The sequence below is a fragment of the Schistocerca serialis genome, chromosome 2 (assembly GCF_023864345.2).
Source record: "Schistocerca serialis cubense isolate TAMUIC-IGC-003099 chromosome 2, iqSchSeri2.2, whole genome shotgun sequence".
Lineage (NCBI taxonomy): Eukaryota > Metazoa > Arthropoda > Insecta > Orthoptera > Acrididae > Schistocerca > Schistocerca serialis.
Genome location: NC_064639.1, coordinates 602360755 through 602376463, shown reverse-complemented (window position 1 = coordinate 602376463; position 15709 = coordinate 602360755). Strand labels below are relative to the sequence as shown.

Below are 15709 nucleotides of genomic sequence, written 5' to 3'. Positions count from 1 at the left end.
AGTCAAAACAGTGAATGAATAGTCTAATCTACATGCAAAACTAAAACTGAATGAATCAATTGTTTTCATTTGATTTCTCCTATAGACTGGTTTCACTAAAAAAATCAATGAATAATTCAACTGATACACACAACTACAGCTGAATGAGCTGATTATTTTTCAACAACTGAATGAATCAGTTGTTTTCATTTGGTTGTTCTCATAATCAGCTACTGCGGTGTATGACAGCCAGCATGCAGAAGTTCTCTAAAGTGAGGTAACACCTGTTGTTGGGCAACACATACTTGCAGTTAAATGATCTGTCAACATTTGCTGAAACAACTGGAGTTTAAAAAATAAATCTAACAAGCTGACACACGAATATCAATTTTTCACAAATGGATTTACGTTTGATGCTATATCAATATAAAATATTGATAGTTTTGTTTGAATACCCATACCTGGTATAAGTTAATGACAGAAATTGATGTGGTCGGTTGGTTGACTTGGTGGAGATCATTGGTCTCATTGGATTGTGTCAAGGATGGGGAGGGAAGTTGGCCGTGCCCTTTCAAAGGAACTATTCTGGCATTTTCCTGAAGCAAAGTGATGTGACAGTGACAATAAGCAAATGAACCCTCAATTTATTTACAACATATACAAATACATTCTTGAGCAACAGTGTTGCATTCTTAACAGTGTTGGAAAAATAGATTGCTACTTCCCATAAAGAAGAAATATTAAGTTCCCCAATTAAAAGACACTTACACAAACAGTGGAAACTCCACATATGAATATCGACAATGTAGGAAAGCTTTCCACTAGAGCCTTCATCAGCAAAAGAGAAACACACCCCATTCACATACACAAGCAAGCACACCTCATGTACATGACTGCCAACTCTGGCGGCTCAGGCCAGAATGCAACTATCACGTGGGATGGCAGCAGCAATCTGGAGAAGGTAGGGAAGGGGAAGGGACAGTAGTGTATGGGTGAGGGGGGAGGGGAGGACAGACGAAAGTTATCTAGTGGAGTGTGCAGGAACTAGAATGCCAACAGAAGCAGCATCAGGAGGGTTTGAGGCAGGGAGGTGGGGAAAAACGGAGTGATAAGGTGAGGAGTGGGGAAAGATGGATGGGTCTATTGGCAGAGGGTGGCAAACAAAGAGGCTGGAAGACAAGAATGGGGAGACGACAGGACAGACGGGGTTGAAACGGTTGGGTGGAGTGTGTGGGGATAGTGTGATATCATAGGTTGAGGCCGGGATAATTACTGGAACAGAGAATGTGTAGTAACCATAACTACCGTCAGGACTGTTTAGAAAAGAAAAGCTGGTGGTCGAGGGGAGGATACATATGGCTTGGGTATGTGTATGAATGATGTGTGTTTCTCTCTTTCTGATGAAGGTTGTGACTAAGAGCTTTGTGTAAGTGAAGTGTCTTTTAATTGTGCCTGTCTGCAACTTAACGTGTCTTCTTTATGGTAAGTAGCAATCTATCTTTTCCTACATTACTGATATTCCTATATGGAGTTTCCATTTTTTATTGTTGCATTCTTCCTAGAGGCACATACATTGTTTGTTCTTCCCAACAGTAAACGAGTGAATAGTTGAGTCATAAACAGACATGAAACAAAATCATGTAGAAAATGATGTAAAATCTTAAAAATGACATAATCCTTAAAAAATTAAGTACACTATGGTACCAACAAGACCAAAAAGGCAAAATTAAATTTATATTTGGGGTTTTAGAACTTGTGAACAGCATGTATCACATAAGGAAAAATATATTACATGTGAACAAACCCTGGACATTGCTAATAAACCATACTAAAGTGAATTAAAGCTGCTGGTCAACTTAGATATGAAAATGCTATACGTATGTGCTGTCCCATTAACAAGATACCCATGGTGAGAGTTTTGTCTTGGAAATGTTGTCTTCCTGTGGAATGAAAAAGTTCTCTTCCCTGTTTCCACATCACTACGTGTTCACATCTTCATAACTTCATAGACCTCAAATGGCTACTGGTGTAACAGAACACCTGTTTGACAAAACACATTTGAAAAAAGCTTACTTCTTCAAAATTCTAATAATGGTTAGCAACTGTAAGGTGCTAGTTTCTAGTACTACACTGTGTTACATTTCTTTTCATTTGTTGCATGTGTGTTCATTTGTAGTGTCACTACTGATCGCCACATGTTCGTAGAAGTAGGAAGACGTGACCACTGGAACTACTGCCAACCCATGTGAGTTAACAGTGTGTGATACTCATTGAGTAATTGTTGAACAACAGCCTTAACTTGATTAATTTCATAATCACTATTGCAAATAAGCACCATATTTGAGGACGAACATCTCTATAATATGGTGTCGTGAAACCCATCTGATCAGAACAGCATGAGTGTTATAAGTAGTGAATGAAGTTATTTCTCAATTTTTCCATAATCAGCAATGAGTTGTAAGAGAGCAATGGTGCATGAATGAGGTTTACTTGAATGTCATACATTGTGAGGCGTACAAGAATAGTGAATAGAGTGAAGAATTGACTGATATTTTTTGTTCCTCATAAACAAATGAAAACCAAGAATGAGAGTGAGAAAACCATAAAATTTACCACCTACAATGAAATATAACAAGAAAAGTGTGAGTCAGACTCACATATCTCTCTTAAAATTGTGCAGATAGAAGAAATATAGAACTAGCCAGTATCTTTGCTGCTTCAAGAGCTTTGATAAAAAGGACAGTGGTCTTCTCGTCAGCATATCATGTCATAACCATAGTCAAGTCTAAATCTTTAATTAGTGTGTCAATGAAGTGCAACGCTCAACAACGAAAGAACACTTGTATGCAATGAGAACAGAACTGTACTCCTGGAAAGAGTGTGCTCCCATTTACATAAACACTGAATATTCCAAAATATACTAACATTAGACACATAAGAAATTTCTAGAAATTATAATTGTACATAAAAAGAAATAACTGCTGGTGTTCATGTTTGAACTGATGCCCCACATCATGCCAGCCAGCAATACTAACTGCTACTCACTGTTTGTAGCAAAGGCTGTGGCAGTATTTCCAATGTCAGAAATTACTTTGAAAAAAGGAGATTAACAATTCCCTAAAGCATAAAATTTTGTTGTATTCGTGGCAACCTGACAAAAAATGTGATTTAAAGAATGGTATAGACAGTATAAAGAGAGCATTACATATAGTCTGTCTGTCATTATATCCACAATTGGTGTATTCTAAAGCAGTTAAAAGTACACTTAGTAAGTCATGTATGCTGTTTCAAGATAATATACGGCAGTCATCAAGGCACATTCATAAGCAGTCCATTCACTAATTTCAAATAAGTTTCATGAATACGCAAAACTGCATATGCATTCCAAATGACATAAATATGCTGTTAAAAAGTCAAGTAATGTTGTTAATCTGGTATCCCAGTCTGATATTTTGACAGCCTGCCAGGAGGCATGGATGTAGATGACAGCTGCTAGATTGTGCCCCATTAATCTGCAAGTACTGCTGTCACCACCACAGTGTTGTGCATAGGCAAGCCCACCATGCTGGCCTATTGGTGCTCATGGTAGTCCTATAAAGCCAGCAGCGCAAAAGGTCAGACCGCAGTTGTGTTCCGACAGCGCTCATCATTGTTTATGTATTCAACATTGCTCTGGTCACTGATAGTTGCTACATCTTGTTATCAGATTTGATTTTGCTCTCTGGTCTTGTTATCTCACCATGTGATCTGTGGTGTCAGTCATCCCTGCCCTGTTGTGTGTGTCTGCATTGGACTGGCAATTCCCTGTTAGGGCTGTCAGCCTATTGGCTGGTGCGCTCTGGTATCACTTGATTCCAGTTACTAGAGTTCATGTTATGACTAGAGACCAGATTATATGCATCATAAAAACCTTAAACTATCACATGTAAATATGCTTGTAAATTGTCAAAAGATGCAAGATCAGATAATAAAAGAACACGGTAGTTACTGTGTGCATCATATCTCAAAGTCAAACTTGTGCATATCAGTTATGAGGAAGAGAGTCAACCAAGCGAAAAATCGGTACAGTTAGAACGCTGATATCATTTTCTGAATACTTTCTGGTAGAGGTTAGGAAGTGGGCCTTTCTGGGATTATTTTCTAAAAAATTTGCAGAATGGAGACACACACCATGTTTCATGAATTGTTCCTCCTTTGCCACTGTTGTCGGTAACAAGCGAATGTGATGCAAGTGAGTCGCAGTGAAACAACCAATATGTACAGGACCAACTTCAAGATATATCGCATGAAGAGGGGCATGCTATTGGTTACCAGGTACAGCCCCATCACTTTCCACACCAAATTCACGAGAGAGGACACTGCACTGCATATGTTAACTAAAACAGACTACACAAGCTTGCTGCAGTTCCTCAGTGGAGAAAAGTACATCCCACATTAGCCGTGTCACCTACATCTATGTTCTTACATCTTTGCCTGCTGGCATGATCCATCTCTGTCTAGTACCTGGGTGGTGCTTCAGTCATCTGTTAGTTGACTCTTTGGTGGTAGTTTCTTGGAGTGGGTTGGTGACCACATGGGTTGTCAGTGTGTGTGTGTGTGAGAGAGAGAGAGAGAGAGAGAGAGAGAGAGAGAGAGAAGGCACATGTGGCATACGGAGCTTAAGGGCGCAGCATTGTCTAAGCAGCTGGTGGTCGGTAGAGTTGTGTTGGTCGGCAGTACTAGGGCCTAATGTGGACGCAGCCAGTTTACATTGGATTAAGGAAGCATAGTTGCTGATGTGAGTATTAGAGTGCTGTTCATTTTCTGGTGCCATCTGTTCTGCCCTTTGAGGGTAAAGTACTCATTACCTGATTGACATTTGTGCTCCCATGTTGAAGTTGCTCCCATTATGCTGGATTTCCTATGGTTCTTTTTCACTCTGTCTCAAGTATTAAATTTACTTTCCTGTGCCTCTGTTTAAAATTATGTGAGTGCGATATTCAATGTGTTTTAAAATTTCTTTTAATTGCAACTTGGTCAGTGTCTGCTTATGTTGTTACTCATATTAGTGACCATTGAGGTTGAAATTGAGTCTTATTTGTATTGGAGGTTGTTGCTTCCCTGACTGATGTAACAACTATAAAATTGCCTTCAGCTTTGGTAAACAAACATTAGTGCCCCAGTGAATTTTGGCTCATTTGGTTAATTAAGTTCCACAAGTCTGGTGATATTTTGCCCCTTTCCAAAAGAAAAAAATTAATATTTATTGTTCTAAATACGATTACTGTTGTAGTTGTTTAAGTGTTAGCCCTAAGATTTGCCTTTTAACTTTTAAGTCACTTAAGTTAATGTGTCTGAGTAGCCCTGTGATTTCTTGGTTATTACATTGACTTATTATATTTTAAGATTAACCAGTTAACCCTCTAGTTATTCTTACTGTATTATTCTTGTAGTATGTAAGGATTGGTTGGGGCCTGGGGACATGCTCACATTGAGTTTCTTGTCTTGGTTTGAGCATTTTCATATATTCTATGATTATTATGCATGAATTATATTTCCAAGTGGTTCGTAGTGTTTGGATGTGCTGCCCCAGTGTGTTATCTGTTACCCACCGGTTCATCAGGCATAGCCTGTCCACATTGGTGCAGGTAGTGCGCTGATTCCCATTGCACCACAGCCTCTCGGACACTGTGGCCTCCTGGCTTGTTATGGCATCCCTCACAAGTTGAGTTTCTATCTTGTAGCAAGCAGTTGTTAATTTTACCTGGATAAATTATGGCTGTAGTTTCTCCTAGCTATTAGTCATTCACAGTACGAGAACAGCAAGGCCATTTTGGTTGATGTTACATGGCCAGATCACTCAATCATCCAGATTGTTGCCCCTGCAACTACTGACAAGGCTGCTGCTTCTCTTCGGGAACCATAAGTTTATCTGGCCTCTCAACAGATACCATCAAGTTCCTTTTTAACCATACAGTCGTTGAGGTTCTTTGCAAATTTAGTGTCATATATACTATGATGCAGGTTTTTAGGCAGGCTTCTTACAAATTTGATAGCTGAGTATTGAGGACTTTTTTCAAGGATTGTCAGTCAGTGGAGTATGCTTCATATGTCATTCTTCCTCCACATGTTGTGGGTGTAGAATGGCATTTGTACTCTATTCTGCACCATCTATTGTGATTTGTATTATTGTTTTATATATTATATAAAGATGTAAAAGTTATGATGCCTAGGTTTCTTAAGCAGTTTCTGCACATTTCAGAGGCCTTTCTTCTTAACATGATCCTAATTGTCTTCTTTTCTTAGGGTTCCCAAACACCATCACTCAATACTGCTGGTATGGTTCAAGGAGTCCATGATAACGCTGTGCACAGAAGCTGTTTTTCTGCATACTGTGACAGCTGCTTCATTGTGACTATGATGGAGTCGAGTTTCTTGTGGACAGAATTAACATGTTATTTCCATTTCAGCTCATTATTCACAGTAATACCTAAAAGAATCTAGTAGATTCTACTTCTTCCAGCCTTGTTTCCTCCACCTCTACATCCACGTGCACAGCCTTCTCTTTGTTTCTGAACACTACATTGATAACATTTATTTAGATTTGCAACCAGTCCATTTTCTCAATAGCCATTGAGCTGTGGTGTTTGCAAATATGTATGCTCTTCTCTGAAGCTGTTCCACATTTTGGTCATTGTTCAGTATTGTCATGTCATCTGCATATGATATTTTCCTCTCTTTCTCTTAAATACTTACATCATTAATGGACAGATTGATGACAATGACCCCATTGCTAATCCTTGCGGCACTCCACATTTTATGGCTTTGGTTTCTGACTTATATGTGTTGCCTATTGATATATATTGTTTCCTGTTGTGTAAGGATGATTCTATCCATTCCCTGCTTGCCCTCAAATACCATAACATCCCAATTTTCATATAAGTATTTCATGGCCAATAGTGTTGAATATTTCAGAGAGATCCAGTAACACTGCAGATACAACTTGTTTTTATCTCTGGATTGTATTATGTATTCAGTCAGACTGTCAATTGCTGATTCTGTAGATTTACCCTTTCTGAAACCATGGCGTGATGGTACAAGAATGTTATATTTGTCCAAGTAATCAATTAACCTATTATACATAAGCATTTCCAGGATTTTTGAGAAATCTTGTATCAGTGAGACTGGCCTATAGTAGTTGGGATCATCCTTATCCCCTTTCTTGTACACTGGCACCTCTGTTGTATCCAACAATGATGTGATAATTTGCTCGCTCGCTAGCTTTATTATGTGAGGTAATGTTTCGTCGCCACCACCTGATTCTTGGACTTGTTTCCTCAGATCGTCTTCTGTGACTGGTTTCACGAACGTGGTTCTGCCTGTTTTTTTTTTTTTTTTTTTTTTTTTTTTAAATACCTTAGTAACCTTTTTTAGACTATTCCTGTCCGATATTTAGTTCTCTACCACATTTATATAGTTATCATTGAGTATGTTAGCTATTTCTCTACCATCTGTAGCTACTGCACTATCTATTTTCTTTTACCTAATCTCTGTTTATTTGTTTGAGCCATCTTTTTCCTTCCTTTTGACACTAATTCTATTCCAAGCTGCCTTTATTGTTTTTTATGTTGGTCTTAATGTTACCACTGAAAAATTACCTGGACTCTAACCCCACACCAGTTCCATTTCAAATGGAACAGTGAGTGCAGTACACAGAACTATGCTGGATACTACACATAAGGGAATGAATTTGATTTTGTACAAGGCACTCAATAGTTGTATCTAAGAAACACATGCAAATTATGAACACGGCTCAAATTTATGAAAGCATAGCTACACTTAATACTGCCATCCAGGATGCAATGGTTGATGCCAATCTACTAATAACATCACATCATTTGATGATTCAGCCTTAGAAAATCCTAGGCCTTAACACGCTGACAAATTGATTCAGGAAGTACTGGTAGAATACCAACTGCATATTTAGACTTTAGGGCATTATGTGCATACAGATACGCACACAAAGAAACACACTTCGGGGTCAGAAACTTGCTGGATTAGACAACACCAAACTAGGCATCTGAAATCTGGCAAGACCCTTCACCACAGATGACACTACACTCCCATGCTAAGAAGGATCTGATGGACCAGTCTAATCCTGTGAGGAAGAAGAGGAACTGATGGCCATCACTCACAGAGTCTTTTATATCAAATGCAAACCCTTCAGGGCCAACATTAACACTTGAAATAGATGGGGACATAGCATGCCTTTTTACTCAACCAACTTGCAACTAAATCATACAAACCACAATATCTGAAACCACAGAGGCGACCAAGAACCTCATCCTTGTCCAGATAGCATTAAAAACTGACTAATCAAGGACCGCACAGAACAATTTTAACTGGAGACAGTGAAAGACAGATTTGGCCTCAAGAAAGAGGGCATATATAATATTCCATGTGGTTGTGGCAAATCCTACATCGGTCAAACGATCCGAACAGTCAAAGACTGCTGCAAAGAATGCCAATTCCCGCACGCACCTAGGCCAGCCTAACAAGTCGGCACTGGCAGAACACTGCTTGGAAACTGGACACAATGTGAAATATGAAGAGACCAAGATTCTGGCCCCTACCAGCTTCTACTGGGACAGCATCTTCAAGGAGGCCATTGAAATTCGCGTAACAGACAATCTCATAAACCAAGACACAGGTTTTCAACTCAGCAAGACATGGACACCATTACTTAGCTCCATCAAGGAGTCATGCCTCAAGCGAACACAAGATCCTTACACGACGGTCGCAGAGGACACTCCAAGGGATTCTGCATCCTACACCACCTGGCGCAACGCCGGGGACCTGGGTCGGTGTCTGTAACAGATTGTTGGCAGCCGCAATTGAGGTGTCGGTGCTTGCAATCGGAATGTCAGCAGCCACAATTGGACTGTCGGCGCAGAGAGTCGACTCCCGACTGATGGACATAAATAACACTGATAATGAGCAGACAGACCATTCCATCAGAACTACCTGATGATGGCAGAAAGGTTATTTGCCAAAATATCATGGGACTTCAACGATTGCATCCAGCTGGGCACCTGAGAGCAATGGAAACAACACATATGCTGGGAAAGCCTACTATCACATAATTTTTAACATGTCTTACAAACAACAACATTTCGCCAACAACAACATTTGCCCACCTTTAAGAAGGCTGAGATCCTGATGTTCAGGAAGCCATGAAAGGATGATTTCCCCATGGAATTACAGACCCATCAGCCTGCTGATTTCTCTCAACAAAGAGGCAGGAAAAGATATAGTACTGCATAGACATAAACATCCTAAGACTGGAGCAATTCTTATTCAGGAATCACTACATGACAACTTCTCCCTGGGTCGCAACAAGTACCATAAATGGCTGCAATGCCATCACATCTGGCGTAAAGGCATCAGACATGAACTGAATGATGCTAGGTCCCCTGCTGCATTCGTATGTCTCATTCACTCACACCGTACTTACATAAGTTTAAAAACTGACATTCAGGGCAAATGATCAGCACTACACAGTATTCAGATAGAAGTACCCTGAGGCCTAATGCCCCTATCGTTTAACCTCTTCATTAACAATCTTCTAACTACACATAACATGATGGTCATCATACATGCAGATGACACTGCTATCCAGGCACAGGATTGGAAACCATTAACCAGCAACTCACACCTACAGGCAAAATTCTGGACCGTCAAGCACAGGCTGGACAAATGGCGAGTTAAAGTAATTGTTTAAAAGTGTGGGGCAGCCCTGTTCACATGCAGGCCATGACAACTGAACAAATATGAACTCTGCAGACAGAATACCCTAACACACAGATCCAACATGCTTTTCCAGGATGATCAAATAGCTTGGTGCCTGGCTGGATTGGAAAGTCACTTGGGAGGATGACTTGCAGTACACGATAAACAGACATGTGAGCCCCATACTACTTTAACCAATGCTCAACTGGAAAAGCATTGGAATAAGATGGTGGGTAGTAACATGAATATGACTCATTTAAGCCTGCTGATGACACAGTTGAATAACTCCTTTATTTTAAGTCTGGAAAGCTGTGACGACAACCAATAAATAACACACTTTCACAAGTGTAACTGTCCGACTGTGGCCAACAGCTAATGCACCACAGACAACACAAATCAGCAAACCCCCTGTGACATAACACAATTACTGGCTGTATCAGCCTATGATGAAACTTGGCAGATAACTACCAGCAACACCAATAATCTTGCCTCATAAACTGTCCCACACACCTACTACACTGAAAGACAAGTTTTATAATCAAAATGGTCCATATAATTAGACAGGAACAATTATTCCACACAAGCCAGCCTATGAGACATCACAGGTGCTGATGACTAAGGTAATACATTTAAGAACCATCTACTAACATAGCCTAATACTAAGCAAGAGCTGCCACGAGCGGCATGTACCTTTCATTCCGCCACTCACGCTACTACCCAGTCATACTCTCACAACAGATTTTCATTCCATTCTGCAGATGCTGTGGCATTCCAACCCTCATGCTTTTTCAGTTGCTTAGTCCACTATCTCATAGGTGGGACCGTGTTAATGGGTAAATCCAACATTAACAGATAACATCACAGACCTGTATTCTGCGACTGTACAGTAGTATATTAACTATGGCAGGGGTGACAGTGAATTTTTGCATGGTCAGCATGAAAGTGTTGGCATGTAGGGCCTCCAATTTTTGTAGGAGGGGAAAAATGAAAAAAGCTGGAGGAAACTAAGTTTCAGACGTCACCAGAAGCAGGACTTTTGTTACTCTACACAGCGAATCAGCTGTCTGTTTCGGTTGGAACTTGGAATAATTCGTGTGTAAAATTTTTCTGATCAGTCACAGTTTGGACTCTGATTTTATTTGGTGGTTTCGAAGATTCTGCCAATTTTTTTTTGGTGTGAATTTTCAATAAAGTGTTTGCATTTTTCAAAAGTTATCCACAGTCAGGATTTGTATTTATTTGTGGCTGATAGATCAGGCAGAACTTATAATTATTTGTGTCACCCACAGTCGTGACTTACATTTATTTTTGTGCTGTAATGAACAACTGGGACTTGTATTTACTGCTCATTAGCTGAACAATGGTTTATTTGGGGCATCAATGGCCATAACTTAAAAATTTTAGTGTTATCTATAATGTAACAGAGCTCATGATACAGTTAATGGACTTGAATACTATTTATGCACATTTAGTACAGGATTTTGCTGTTAGTACCAGTTCAGGCTCATAATGGATGCCAGTGAACAGTGTTTATACAGTTTGCTTAACAATAAACTTTCAGCCTTATTACCAACACTTCATTTTGGCTATATACAGTAGCTTGACATTTCATTATTTATTTACTATGAGGCCTAAGGAAACTGATTGCTGCTGTCTTGTGCAATCAACTTCCTATACCTCTTAGAGACATAAACAGAACTATGTTTACATCCAATTCTTCTATATTTCAGGGTACAGTTTATGTTAATACCCTGAGTGGTAGAGTCACGATTGAGTGTAGTCTGAGGTATCAGTTACTGTTAACTTATTATAGTAACAGCAGTTGTAGTTCACTGCATGAACAACACATGGCTTGAGGTATGTTCTGCACACCAGACATTCATCTAGGTCTTCATGGAAAAGGAAATGGTGACACTGTTCACACTGTGGGCCATTTCCAATGCAGTTAATGAGCAGATTGTTTGCCCATTCTGTCAGTCATCCCCTCTAGAATAATATTCTAGAAGAATCTGTGATGAACAAGGCATTATACATGAAATAACTTTCCTAACTCCAAACATCTTACAGTAATGGAAAATACTGTCTTTCGTGTTTTAAAAGAAAATTGGATGAAATAAGTACATCAGTGGAGGCATCATTAAAATATGATTCCTACTCCTCTGACTGAGGGATCAGAGATTGAGTGCATCACACCTATCATTCTGCAGAACGCAATCAGAAGTCATACAATGTGCAGTCTATGTATTACTCTGGATGTCCAACAATAAATTAAGATCCCACCCTTCCACTCCATAAAAAAAGTGTCTCTTGAGTTGTATAAGAAAGGAGAAAAACTTGACATCTTGTCAGTCGCACTGACTGCAAATGAAAATCAACACAATCAACGACAGTGGATAATTACACTGTTGTATGTTCCTCAGTCTATCTACCTCTCCTCCCCGAGGAAGGTGCTACAAGTTCTAAGGCTTAGGATAGTGTAAGTACTTTTATATATAGATGTAGATATGAATGTAGATATGAGTCTATAAGCAGCACTGACATTTCACGTACAGAAATGGGCGAGTAATACTGGGTGCCAATTCTATCTCAAAGTTTTATAGTTTTCTTGAAAGAATTTTCCTCTTGATACAAAAGTAAAAATAAGACTTTTAAAGAAAATTACTCCACAAGAACAGAAATTGTTGTTAATAATGACATATTAGAAAAAATTAAACATCTTCATTATCTACTTTCTGGTATAAAATATGATTATGATATGGATACAGAGAAGAAACAAGCAAAACTTACAAATATATGTGGGACAATAAATATGAGACTGAAAAACACAACATGAGACATGACTGAAATTTTTTAAGCCATAACTGTTCCTCCATTATTTTGTGGAAGTGAAGCACATGTTGTGTATAAAAAGCTAGAGAACAGAATTAGGGTAGTAAGAATGAAATTTCTCAGAACATATGACGAGGAATTCCTCCTTATACAAGACACCTTTTCAGTTTTGTTTTACCCAGACATGTTCCAGCACTATTTGTGCGCTCTTCAGTGGGTTAATTTATTTTCTTACTTACATGAAGCTATTGGGTGTTTATGTTGGTAGCCAGTCTGCTACACAATCTACAAGTTGTCATGGCTTTGATGTTGTAGTGTTTTCTATGTTTTGACGAGGTGAATGCACTGATTCCGTGACTTATGGTCATTTGACAACGCACTTCCTACGAATTTTCAAACATGGGAAGAGTTTTTGCCGCCATTACGTGTTGTTGTAACAAATGGCAGCGAAAACTCGGCCCATGTTTGAAAATTCATAGAAAGTGCATTGTCAAATGACTATAAGTCACAGAAATCAACGTACTCAACTCGACAAAGCATATGAGAAAACACTACAACATCAAAGCCATGAGAAGTTGTAGATCATGTAGCAGACTAGTTATCAACATAAATTCTCAATAGCTTCAAGTAAGTATGAAAATAAAATAACCCACTGAAGACAGCACAAATAGTACTGAAACATGTCTGGGTAAAATAAAAATGAGACGATGTCTTGCATAAGGCAGAATTCCTTCTCATATTTTCATAGCGAGCAAGGACATAGGAAGAACTGCAACATCACAAGATGATTATTTCTCAGAACAGTGACATAGGGAAAAAATTGACAGCAACAGAACAAAGCTGAATGAAGGCATTAGCAGAATGAGCGAATAAAGACTGCCACCTAAATTTTTCACATACAATATGCAAGTGAGGAAAAGTTAAAGTAGACAGGAAAAATTGGGTGTTAAAATAGGTAAATGCCTATGTGGGAAGTGGTGAAGAAGAAGAAGAAGAAGAAGAAGAAGAAGAAGAAAAAGCAGGAGGAGGCAGAAGAGTAAGAGTCAGAAGAGGGAGGTGGAGAACAACTAAGGCAAATAGTTCTACTGTTTGTTTATACTAAAAGACAAATTTCTCAGTTCTATCATAATTACTTTAATTTATATTTGTTCCATGGAATTCATTACAAATCTTCTCAATTAGGGATTTACCAAATAAACAATAAACAGAAATTGTAATTTACCAATGCTATAAAAACTTTCACTGAAGTTGAAGTCAAACGTAAATCTAAAATTTCTTAACATTATGATTTTAGTCACAGAAATGGTAAGCTTTTATAAATTGCTTTATAAAAGAAAACTAGGCCACCTGTTTTAAATTTACACTTTCTCCCAAATTACTAAATAATACAATAGATTTCAATTGGAGAAATAGTGCACACTTTAAAATAGTAAGTATCATCATTAATACTTCAAAATCACATAAAATGATTAAAACATATACTATAATAAATGAAGAAAAAACTGTCCGATCAACAATTTAGGCAACACATATATCATAAGTAGTTTATTTAGTTCCTTTGACAGCTGACATCTTCTAGAGATGGAAAAATAGCACCTCTCACTCGCAAGAATGCTGAAGGAGACATGGAATGTGGTGTTTCAAAATTAGAGGACACGAAATCAAGTTTCGATAGAAATCTATTTGTATTTGAAGGTTTCACAATGGGGGATATACCAGTGGGCGATAAAATATCACGGGGCATCATTGGGGATCCATAATGTCTTAAGCTCACAGAAGCACACTGAGGTGTAACTGATGACTCACTCTGCAAAGGACTACCATCATCTAACACAGAAAGTGGGCTGCTGCTATGGAACTGTGGAGATGAAACATAATGTTCACTGAACAATTGACGTTTCAGCATTGACATCCGTATATCAGTGTACACTTCCTCAAAGAAAGTTTCATATGACGACAACAGAGCTTCTAATTCTTCTGTTAATGTTTTTGGGAAGCTCAATATTGTCTGGGAGCACTTTGTAACTTTTTTAAAACTTACAGCATTCATTTCCCAGTCATCAGTCTGGGTACCTTGTGAATGCTTTCCACACACAGTATCACACACTCTGCATTTAGCTAATTTCAGTTCAGTTTCAACTTGTTTTTTGTGTAAAGTTAAAGCTTCTTCGACTTCTTCAGGCAGACTTGATGGGAATGTAATGTTTGTTTGTGTCCAAGTAGTGCTAAGATGAATGTCATGTTGAAGAGTTGATGGGTCACAGATATAACTCAAAGAAATGTCCTCATCTGCCCTCATCTCTCCTGTAGCTATTAGAAACGAATTTGTCACTTTGTCAGGTGTAACAAATAGATCTTTAGAGGCATCTTCAAAGAATTTTGAAATTGTTTCTTGTGCTGCTTTTTCTGTTTCAGAGTCCAATGTTTCATCATAAAATATATCACTTTCATTGATGTCACAAGATGTTAATATTTCCGTTTCTTGACAGGGAATAGATATTGCTTTTTCAATGCTTTTGAAAAGAGAAGGACTGCAAACTGGGTACCTCAATTTGTCCAAATAATTGATATGGAATGGGTTTCTTCTGCCATTATCAGGTGAAGTTCTTGAAAACTCTTCTGAATAACACCCAGTAACTTTTGCACATCCACTGTGTTCTGAAGGGCTGCTCACGTTTGTAGTTTGTGAATATTCATTCATCTCTTTGGCCATTATCAACCACTGTCATCAGTCAACATCAACTGCGGTTGCAGCTTCTGTAAATACAACAAGGTTCTAGGTGTAAAAGGAAACACAGTGCATTATTATGTCCACAAAAATTAACGGATTATCATTGATTAGGTACTTAAACTTAGTATACTACCTTACTTTCTTATTTTCGGAAAATTAAAGCAAAGAAAGACTTCATTTTCACTGAAACAGCACTGCTTCATATTGTTTTAAATGTTTCAAATAAACGTCACCGCCGACGATCGTGTTTTCCGATGTTGCACAAACACATGAATAATTCGTATTTCTTCTTTATCATTGCATTACTCGACACTATTAATTATTCAGGTCTATATCATTTTTAGGCGGTTATGAGTGCTATGCAGTGAAACTTCCCCGCTGTAAGGTAAATAAATAAACACC

The 15709-nt window shown here is 38.4% G+C and overlaps 1 protein-coding gene across 2 annotated transcripts; it reads right to left on the bottom strand.

The window, feature by feature from the left end:
- Positions 1 to 13718: 13718 nt before the first annotated feature.
- LOC126457639 (uncharacterized) lies at positions 13719 to 15688 on the bottom strand. 2 transcript variants are annotated; one of them, XM_050094110.1, is made up of 2 exons: positions 15441 to 15688; positions 13719 to 15333 (listed from the first exon to the last, which is right to left on the bottom strand). In XM_050094110.1, exon 2 carries the CDS (start codon positions 15287 to 15289, stop codon positions 14126 to 14128), a length of 1164 nt encoding a protein of 387 aa, XP_049950067.1. In that variant the 5' UTR covers positions 15290 to 15333; positions 15441 to 15688; the 3' UTR covers positions 13719 to 14125. The 2 variants fall into 2 exon arrangements, with proteins under 2 accessions (XP_049950067.1, XP_049950068.1); XM_050094111.1 differs by having other exon boundaries at positions 15446 to 15688.
- Between the last annotated feature and the right edge of the window lie 21 nt (positions 15689 to 15709).